This window comes from Rhincodon typus, unplaced genomic scaffold, assembly GCF_021869965.1.
Source record: "Rhincodon typus isolate 14 unplaced genomic scaffold, sRhiTyp1.1 hic_rhity00003343, whole genome shotgun sequence".
Taxonomy (NCBI): domain Eukaryota; kingdom Metazoa; phylum Chordata; class Chondrichthyes; order Orectolobiformes; family Rhincodontidae; genus Rhincodon; species Rhincodon typus.
Window position 1 is genome coordinate 1 of NW_025968981.1, and position 11,091 is coordinate 11,091.

The following is an 11,091-nucleotide window of genomic DNA, read 5'->3' on the forward strand; positions in this document are numbered from 1 at the left end:
CAATGAACGCATTCACAAGACGCTGCCAATGTACTTTTAACATTAAAAGGTTTATTACACAAAAGAAAGATAAAATAAAGCTATATGTGTAAAAAGGGCAAGATTTTTAAAATCAATTTTATACACAGCAAAAAAATTCAATCCTTTTCCCCCGCAATATCCTTTAAAGATACTCAACCCTGGTGAAATAGCACTCCTATCTTCACTCTTTAATTTCTTATTCATCCGAAGGGATTGCAAGCATTTCCTTTCAGTGGTTTTCTGCACATTCACCAGATGTGATTCTCTCTGCGGCTCTCTCTCCCTGAGACACATGGACACAAGTTAACTCACTGACTTTTTTTTACTGAACTCTAAGAAAGCTCAGGGCTTCTTTCAACCCTGTCTTTTGGAACTGCTAAAATAGCTTAAGACTTCTTTTCAGCCCTGATGACATAGAGGTGACCAAACTGAACTGCCCTTCTGCTGTTATTCATATTCTGAACTGAAACGGTGTCTGGCCTCTCTTTTGTAGAGTGTAAAAGAAGATTCTGTAGATTGGCAAAAGAAAAGTTCAGCAATTATCTCACCAGGTAGCTTGTTGAGCAATTTCATGTAAGTCACACAATTTCTTTGAAATTATGTTTTGATCCACTACTAAAAAAGGTTTCTGATACTTAAAACTCATCTTCACAGAAACAAAAAGAATCTCTTTACCTCCTTTTTAGAATCCATAACAATGTATTATGAACCTTCATCACAATAACAATTAACTTTCATTTCTTTCCATTTTGTATACTATATTTTCTGCTTCTGATACGGTCATCTCTACATTGGGGAGACCAAATCCTTGGCAAGGAATATGATTGTCCACCTAGGAAATACCATGTCACTGGTCATGGGTTCTGTAACTGATGAACCTGATCTTACAGCAAAATCTTTGACTACACATTTGCCAGGCATTTCCAGGAATTGGTTCTTAAGATAGTGGCATTCCTTTCTCAAATTCCTTTTCCATATTTCCTCTTGCTGATGGGTGTTCCCAAAAAATTGTGTCCCTTCACACCAGAAATTCCTCCAAGTTGGCTTCTTTGGAGTGAGAGTCTCCCAGGCGTTGACGTCTATGTTGCATTTCTTGAGGTAAGCCTTCAGGGAGTCTCTGAAGCAGATCCTTGGTCATCTTCTCATTTCAGTGCCTTCCTTAAACTGGGTGAAGAAGATTTGCAGTGGCGGTCAGAACTCAGGCATTCTAAGCACATGGCCGGTCCAGTGGAGTTTGTTTCAGATGATCATGGACTTGATGCTGGTGCTATTAGCTCCTTGAAGGATGCTGATGTTAGTATGCCTGTTCTCTCAGCTGATGTGGATAATCCATTTCAAAAAGCATTGATGGTACTTCTCCAGTGCCTTGAAGTGGCATCTATACCTATTTCCAACTTCTGAGCCATAAAGAGGAGTTGGAAGGACATCTGCCTTATACATGAGGATATTGGTAGCAGAATGGCTTTTTACAATCAAAGACACTCATTTTGGGCATCTAACGGTGGTGCTCGCAGATTGGAAGCAGTGTTGGATTTCCACGTCAATGTCAGCTTTAGATGAGAATTAGCTCTCTAGGTGAGGCAATGTTCCACGTTTGGGAGGATTTTTCCTTGATCTTAATGGAAGGAAAGACTGCAAGAGTTTCAGCAGCACAACAGTTGAGATGAAGTTGAGTGAAGTTATGGAGGTGAAAATAGGCATTGGAAGACATGGGCTTACCACGAGCTCAAATGTGGCACCGGGTTTGCAAATAGATTGACTTGTTCTCAGATTGTTGCCAGGGTGAAGGATGGGGTGGGTAGAGAAGAGTTTGGAAACGGTACTGATAATGGCTTCCTAATACTTAATCAGAAAAAATTTCTGCTGATCCAGTATTACACATCAAATGAGGAGTCTGGTAATTTAGCAACAGTGAAAGAGTTGAGAGAGGCAATGGTGTAGTAGAACTGGGAGTTATCTGTATGCATGTGAAAAGTAATGCTGCAGCTTCATATGATATCACCAATGGGCAGCAAGTAGATAAGAAATAGGTGGAAGCCACGGATAGCTCCTTGAGGGTCACCAGAAGTAGTAGTGCTGAAGCCATTTCTCATTGCTGCAGAAAGGCTGCCAACATCAAAGACCCCTCCAACCCCGGTAATGTTCTCCTACAACCTATTCCGTCAGGCAGAAGATACAGAAACTTGAACACATGCACCAACAGTTCAAGAACAGCTTCTTCCCCACTGTCATTAGACTGATGAATGACTCTTTGACATCAAATAATGTCGACCTTGCTTTGGGCATTACTGCTCGCACACAAAGCTTTTCACCGTACTTGGGTACACATGATAATAAATCAAATCAAATAAATCATTCATAAGTGATTCTCTGGGTATAATTAGATAAGAATGGAATATAAGAAAAGCTACAGGTAGAAAGATGAACAGAGAAAGTTTACCTTTGCTCATGGTCACAGAAGGTTTTGTACATGGCAGTGTAAAACCTGATAGGCGGCATTCGTGGAATTTCAGGAAAATATGGATTTGGGAAACAACAAGGTTCAAGGTGGCTAGGGATGGTTGGTAATTTGCAATGTGGGTTCAAAGATTGATCTTCTGATAAGGGGACAATGATGGAAGTTTAAGGGAAGAAATGGTATAACACCTGAAAGAAAGAGAACCAGTTACAATATCGACTAAGATGGAAGACAACGTGGAGATGTTTAATGCAGTCAAAGGAACACAGCGTGAATCTCGTGAATGAGATGAGCTCAAACAGAGCATGAGGAAGACAGCAGAGACATTAGAGGAAGATGTCAGTTCAGCATTAGGGCACAGGGAAACATCAAAGGATGTTTGGCTGGGGGTAGTGGCAGGGAGTAGCATAGCAGAGTGAGATGACCAGATCCTATCAATCTTAGTGACAATAAGATTCCTTCCTGCACTTGTTAACCTAAATAAATACTAATAGTTTAATTCTACACCTGTTTTCCCTCATTTAGGTCAACCACACTCTATACTGTAGACATACCTGTTTTGATATATCAAATGTCTAACTAATCTCTTCAAATTTGGCCACCAAGGAGCTCAAGAGTTTGACTTGTTGAAGAATTTTCCTTCCCTCTCTGAGGAATTCCAACTGGTTCCATGACCTCAAATTAGATGAGGAATTCCCTAGAGTTGTTGGTATAAAATGGCCAATCTTGGATAAGCTAATCATTCATCTTCCTTTTTCCTCATTTCTACTGCCTTTGCCATTTCTTTATTCATCATGGTGTGTGGGCATCACTGAGCCAGCATTTATTGCCCATCCCCAAATGTCCTTGAGAAGGTGGTGGTCCTGAATTGCTGCGATCCACTGACATAGGTAGACCCAAAATGCCATTAGCGAGAGAGTTCCAGGATTTTGATCCAGTGACATCTTTCGGTCAGGATGGTGAGTGGCTTGGAAGGGACCTTGCAGTTGGTAATATACTATGAAGGTATGGTAATTTGCATGTGGTGTAATGGGGCAAGTATCCTTGGTAGCCAATGGTAGCCATAGAAGCTCTTTCTATCCAGAAAATGTGGGTATACATGTATAAAGCACCAGCTAAGAGTTGCCTGTTAAGCACATAATTCTAGACCACACTGCCCAGAAAATGCATGGAGTACTAAGCTCATGACACACAAAAGCTTCTACCATAATAATAAACACGAGTGGTTTTAGCTTCCTACCTTTACCAGAATGTAGCTGTGTAGAATCATAAGGTTTGTCACCATTTCTGAGGGGATTTTGATTTTGTGCGCCTTGAGCTCTGTGTACATACTAAATAACACATCATGTGCATTCCTGTAGTTTCCTGAAACAACGGAAAACATACAATAAACCTCACTGCCTTCTTAATATCTATCATGAAAGTAAAATTTTACAGTTTATCCTTTGCCAGTTAAAATACAGCTGTCTCATTAGACTATTAATCTATGACAGACATGAAATTTTCTGGGGTTTTAGAGCAACTGGATTTGTTTAAGCAGAACTGACTTTCTTGGACTGGACCCTAGCAAACTGACTATTTGCAGATCAATTTCCAAAAGGCAAGATGAAAACATTGATCCCATAAAGGTTCACTCTCAGAGAGGGAAAGAAACCCCACTTTTCCACATAGATTTTTTCCTTTTGTATAGATGGATCATACCTGCAGATTGCTCTTCTCTAGCGATTATTATGGCTGTTCTGGCTGCTTCTCGATATTGCTTCAATGCCATATACAGGCGGAAAAGATACTTTGCATCCTATATTGGCAAGGTGAAAAGGGAGAAATAGTGGCATGGGAGGGTGGAGTGGGAAGCAAGGTATTGAATTTTAAGTGTAAATTTGTCTACTTCAGCTATTTAGCAATTAATAAATGCACACAAAATTCATACAGAATCTTTTCAGTATCAGTATGTTTGGTTTAATGAGACAATTTCACAGTGCAGAAAAATGTAACAAGAGCATTTAGCTGGAAATCAAATGTCCTGACACATTTCTGCTCAAGATTGATATTTTTGAAATCTTCAAAGCATCTTACCATCTTTGTCATCAAAAAAATGGTTTCAAAAATTTGAGGTTTTAAATAGAAAATAACTGGTCAAATTCAAGGGTCCTGAAATAAAATTAGAAAATGCTGGAAACACTCAGCAGTTCAGATAACATCTGTGGAGAAAGAACCAAGTGTTAATGTTATAGGGCAAAGGTCTTTCATCAGAATGGAAAATTGTTAGCAGTGCATTCGGTTTTGAGCAAGGGGACCAAAAGAATGCTGTCTTTGATAGTAGTGGAATACAGGCTCAAAGGGAATGGTGATGAGGCAAGAAAAGACAGAGGCAAAAGATGCAACTACAAAATGTATGTCGCTGTCTGAAAGCAAAAATAAGAAATAAAAAGTCAAAATTTGAAATATGAAAGAATATGAACAGGAATTATGTGTTTGTTTTGTAGAATTTGAGAACAAAATTTGATCAGTTTGACTGTATTAAGCTCTTGACAGTGCTGGAAGACAGTAGACCACAGTGGAGACATAAGTAACTGTAAGAAATCTGTACATGGGACAAATTCCACCATCTGCCATGGTGGGATTCAATCCTGGGTGCCCAGATAAACACTCTAGCCATAATACCAGTATGCCATCACCTCCCCTGAACTATTTGAATATTACAAAATTATTGAAAAGTACATCAAAACATAATTTGATATATAATGTACAAATAAATAAGAAAATATCTAGCATTATTAATTCAGAATCAAAGTTACCTTAGGCATTCCATCGCTCTCACCCATTAGATAATCAATGAGCTGACTAGTTAGCATGTCATCTTTGGCTTGTCCAACCTTGCGAAAGTAAAAATACAACTTTAAAAAGAAATCACCAATTCTGTAGTGTCTTCTTTACCCTTACAAGAATCCCTCCATTTACCACAAAAGCAAGTACAATCTTCTAAGAGCATTAGGAACAAACTGATACTTCCTAAAGATGCACTGGGGGAATATTAACTTATTACTTATACAATGCAGCTAAAAATAAAGAATTGCAGATGCTTTAAGTCAGAAACAAAAGCAGAAATTGCTGGAGAAACTAAGGTCTGGCAGTACCTGTGGAGAGAAAGAGTTAACTTTTTGGGTCCAGCGACCCTTCCTCAGAATGTACAAAACACAACTTTGGCTCAATTTTGTACTATACAGAGAATCAGTAATGAAGATTTGTATTATATACAGAGAAATATTTTGTTTTCTTTCTCCAATTAAAAACCCATGGTTTTTATAATGGTTTCCATTTGAGAACAGAAATGGAAAACAGAAACCAGAGAAAATAAGTTCTTGCTCTGCTTTGACAAATTTGTAATCAACCTGGGTTAGATGGAAAGACAGAACTGAGAGCAACAAATTTGATAAGGATATTTTCTTTATTATTGCAGACACAACCCTTCAGAGTTCTGACATAGCAATTCCAAATTTCCTAACAATTCCTATTTCCCAGTATCCTAACAGCAGCAAAGAGGCAAAAATAATTTTCTAATAAGGAACTTTCACTTCATAATTTGTGATGTAACTATGTGAGAGAAGATCATGGTACACAATCAGTTTATAAATCAAATTCCATTCACATTTCCGTCCAAGATAAGAGGGCAGTCCGTTTGTTGAGTTTTTCAGGGTTTTGCTTTCCCTGATGAAGTCACTCCACTTCTCAAACAATAAATGAAAGACAGAAGATAGACAAACTTGCTGCCCAGTAACCATGCTAATTTATAATGTATTTATCAGCATCAGGTCACTGTTATTCTGTAAATTTGACATAACCCCTCTTACTGCTTTAAACAGCATGCCTTATCAACCATGTAATTGGTAGTCAGCCCTAACAATACTGTTTTAGAGAAGTTCTGGATTTTTTTCTACATGAAAAATTAAGGCCCTCTCAACTAGCTCCAAAGGATTGCTGTTCTGTAGAACTTTAAAGAATAGTCTTTTCTTCATCTCTCACAATTGTCACACACCATTACTGTACTCTTACCGCTTCAATAGCCATCTCGATAGCTTGGCCATCTTCAGATACCGGACATTTCAAGAAGTGCTTCAATGCCTGTTAAAAAATATAGTTAAGAATAAAGTTAGTAGTGTGCCTTCCTTTAAAATAAATATCAATGTGTGAAAAATATAATTTGCATTTGTACAGCATTTTTACACAGTAAATCATTTCAAGTTCTTTCATGGGAGTGCTACGGAACAAAATTTGAGAATGAACCACATAAGGAAATATCAGGAGAGAGGACTACAAGTTTGATTGAAAGGACAGGATGAGAAATTAAGTCACATAAGCGTTGCACAATTGCTATTGCCTGGAAATGGGATATGCTGTTAAGTGACCCAGCCAGATTTAATAGCATGAGAAGGAAACATGCAGGTGTGTTCATGACATGTACAGAAAGGCTTGGAAACTCTGCTATCTTGATATGCTGCCAGGAATCCAAATATGAATTAACCAAGTCTGTTTATTACACTTAAAAGACCTGTCATGAGGCCACAAAATGGACTCTTCACTAATACTCCTTACAGAGCCAGGCATTTAAACTGGCAGGTAAAGTAATTCTTGATAAATTTTCCAAGGTGTGTGGAAGTACAGTGCTGTGTTGAGTTGAGTGATTTTCTACACTGTGTTGCTGCATTCTCACATGGAGAAACGTCCACACAAATGTTATAATAGATATGGATGGCAACAGTGACAATGCCTTTAGATCTGCAAGATGACATAGAAATGAAGTACATGCTGCAAAAAGGACAAGCTCTGCTTTATGCTCTCTAGGTGGTTGGAGCCAGAATTATTCATATTCATCCAATGTGACAGAAAGCCGTCTAATAGTTTTGTAAATTAGTACGCATATCTATTACATACTCTCATTATGTGCCATTCATCTAGGTCCAAATCAGAGTGCATTTCCACTAAAGAGCCCTACTGTACTCAAAATTCTGTTTCTTCCTCCACAGATGTTGCCAGACTGTTGTGTTTCTCCAGTATTCTGTGTATTTATTTCACGGCTACTCATTTAAAAAAATATGATCTTGAAAGGGGAAGTCAAATACACAATCAAGTACTTACTCTGGTATACTGGCCGCAAAGCATGAAGAATTTTCCAGCCAAGAAATGTTTCTTTTCACCTTCAAAGTACAATGCAATACTCTGATAGTCTTCATTATTGGCATCAGAACCTGCCGAGAAGCAGTATGAACATTAACCTAACCTAAACTAATGTTTTGATAAATTCTAGGGGAGGGAGAAACTTTCAGTTTAAAAAAGTTCTTTTATCTGATGAAATATAAAACAATTGAGCTGGCATATGCAGTAAATAGCTTAACAATACAGATCAGGCTAGTCTCAGATTCATTCTTCATCAAGTGCTGAATGAGCCAAGTGAAGATAGAGGCACTGTAAATGGGATCAAACCTCTGTAGTATGGAGAGAAAATGGCCAAGTGTTTTTTTTGGCTTCTAAATTCTATCCATCAACAGCCCTTACTGAAAGTGAATATGTGAATCTTAGTTGAACGTGAACTATCAGAGAGGATCAGGTCCTGGTAGCATTGGGTGAGGAAATTGGAAAAGGGAAAATAGAAGAAAACAAACAAGACCTAGAGATGTCGACACAAGTCACAAATAGTCCATCAGCTTCTCCATCACACCCGGTACCTTTCCCTGCAACCACAAGAGGTGCAACACCTGCCCCTGCACCTCCCTTCTCACCTCCATCCAAGGCCCCAAACAATCCTTCCAGATCCAGCAGAAATTCACTTGTACTTCATCCAACCTGATCTATTGTATCCGTTGCTCCCAACGTGGTCTCCTCTATATCAGAGACTGGTTCGTCGAGCATCTGTGCTCTGCACGCACCAACCAACCCAATCTTCTGTTTACCATCCATTTTAATTCACCCTCCCACTCCACTGGCGACATGTCTATCCTTAGCCTCCTCCACTGTCAAGAGTGAGGCCAAATGTAAACTGGAGAACAACACCTGATATTTTGCCTTGAGAGCTTACAGTCCAATGGCCTTAATATTGACTTCATCAGCTTCAAAACCCATCCACCCCCAGCTTTATCCCACGTCCAGCCCTGCCCCTTCTCGTCGCCCTGACCTGAACTAACCTGTCCATCTTTCTACTCAGAGATAGTAGGAACTGCAGATGCTGGAGAATCTGAGATAACAAGGTGTGGAGCTGGATGAACACAGCAGGCCCAGCAGCATCAGAGGAGCAGGAAGGCTGACGTTTCGGGCCTAGACCCTTCCTCTCATCTTCCTACTCACCTATCTGCTCCACCCTTCCCACTGACCAATCACAACTACCTGCATCCACCTATCACCATCCCATCTACCCTTCCCCAATTGCCTCCCTCCATTTACTTCTGGGCTCCCCTCTCCCTCCCCAGTCCTGACGAAGGTTTTCAGTCCGAAATGTTGACTTTCCTACTCCTCGGATTGCTGTCTGGCCTGCTGTGCTTTGCCAGATTCACATCTATTGACTTACAAATTGTTACACTCTTTCTGCCATGTCAGAAATATTAGTGGAGTGGACAGTGAAGATGATTACTTCAGAGTACAACAGGACCTTGATCAGGTGGGCCAATGGGGTGAGGAGTGGCAGATGGAGTTTAATTCAGATAAATGTGAGGGGTTACACCTTGGTACGACAAACCAAGGCAGGACTTACACACTTAACAGGAGGGCCCTGGCGAGTATTGCTGAACAAAGAGACCTAGGGATGCACAAGTGTAGTTCCTTGAAAGTGGAGTCTCAGGTAGACATGATGACGACGGCGGCATTTGGCGCACTTGCCTTAACTGATCAGAACATTTGAGTATGCCATATTGTGGCTGTACAGGACACTGGTGAAGCCACTTTTAGAATACTGTGTACGATTCTGCTTGCCCTTCTATAGGAAAGGTGGTAAACATGAGAGGGTGCAGAAAAGATTTAGAAGGATGTTGCTGAGACTGGAGGATTTGAGTCATAGGGAGAGGCTGAATAGATTAGAGCTTTTCTCCCTGCAGTGTTGGAGGCTGAGGGATGACCTTATTGAGGTTTATAAAATCATGAGAGTCATGGATAGGGCGAATAGCCAAGGTCAAAAAAAAATGTGGAACTGGACAACTTTTTCCTAGGGTGGGGAAGTCCAAAACTACAGGGCATAGTTTTAAGGTGACAGGGGAATGATTTAAAAGGAACCTGAGGGGTAACTTTTTCACGCAGAGGGTGGTGCGCATCTGGAATGAGCTGCCACAGGAAGTGGTTGAGGTGGGTACAATTACAACATTTAAAAGGGATTTGGATGGCTTTATGAATAGGAAGGGTTTAGAGGGATATGGGCCAAGTGCTGGCAAATGGAACTAGGTCACGAGTTGGACTAAAGGTTCTCTTTCTATGTTGTCTGACTCTACATTACATTGGTTCACTTGGGCAATGGATTCTAAATGGCTGCCTTACGACAACTACAATCAAGTCTACTTGTACTGTTAGTTGCATTCTTCAATGTTTTAAAACAGAAATTCACACAACCATTAAGGACAATATTCTTGCATTTTCTTTGATCTAATTCAGATTCATTATTGTTTCCCATCTTTTTTGACCATGAAACTAAGACACCTGAAGAAATACTTTGGGTGAAAGTTTGTATTTCTGCTGTTTGCTCATTTTCAAGCCAGTTCCCCTTCGAAATATGGGCTTACCAATTATATCAGCATAGACTTCCATCTGATTATGTTGCTGGGCGAGCTGAAATGCTTCATCATTACACTTAGACATCACCAGGAACTGGATGGCAGAGCCATAGTCACCGAGATGCAGGAAGAACCTAATAAGTAAAGCACTTCTCCACATTATTATAAGAACAAGTTATAAACATGCAATTTTAATCTTAAATTTTGTTTAGAAAGGATTAATGTTTTAAAGTTTTGATTACAACACAGCATATAACTAGTCAACAAATACAATTACAACTCAAAACTAAAAATGAATTCGAAGAAATTTTTACAATTTGGGATGTGCCAAATTAGTCACTTTTCTATTACAGACACTGGTTATATGGGTAAATGTAGCAATTAAATTTGAATACAACATAAATAAATAATGCCTAGTTAATCTGCTTTGGATGATCTAGGGAAGACTGTTATCATACTGTTGTGAGATCTTTTACATCTATCTGAACAGGTAGACAGGGCCCCATCTAAACTTAGATATAAATGATGGCATCTCTGACAACGTACTAATATCTTAATATTGCACTGAAATGTTGATGATGCATGCTCAAGTTAAAACTTTAAAATATTTTAAAGCATTAAAACTTTAATCCAGAACTTCCAAATACCAGATTATTTTTTCCAAGGAGTCAAGCTGACAGAAATGTTTCTTTAATTGCAGCAACTAGTGTGATATCCAAGTAAAAACCTGAAAGAACTGCGGATTCCGTAAACCAGGAACAAAACCAGAAGTTGCTGGAAAAGCTCAGCAGGTCTGGCAGCATCTGTGAAGAAAATATCAGAGTTAATGTTTCAGGTCTGGTGACCCTTTCTCAGAACTCAGGA

General features: G+C 39.4%; 1 protein-coding gene across 1 annotated transcript in view; it reads right to left on the reverse strand.

Annotated features, from left to right (window-relative positions):
- Positions 1-3,719: 3,719 nt before the first annotated feature.
- LOC125481730 (WD repeat-containing protein 19-like) overlaps positions 3,720-11,091 on the reverse strand; it is a gene marked incomplete at its 3' end in the record, with an annotated part of 7,966 nt that continues 594 nt past the window's right edge. Inside the window, exons 2-7 of the mRNA XM_048593628.1 lie at positions 10,237-10,361; positions 7,616-7,725; positions 6,533-6,601; positions 5,278-5,355; positions 4,181-4,277; positions 3,720-3,844 (exon numbers count right to left, since the gene is read on the reverse strand). Coding sequence (XP_048449585.1) covers positions 3,720-3,844; positions 4,181-4,277; positions 5,278-5,355; positions 6,533-6,601; positions 7,616-7,725; positions 10,237-10,361 — 604 coding nt within the window. The remainder of the gene's footprint in view (positions 3,845-4,180; positions 4,278-5,277; positions 5,356-6,532; positions 6,602-7,615; positions 7,726-10,236; positions 10,362-11,091) is intronic.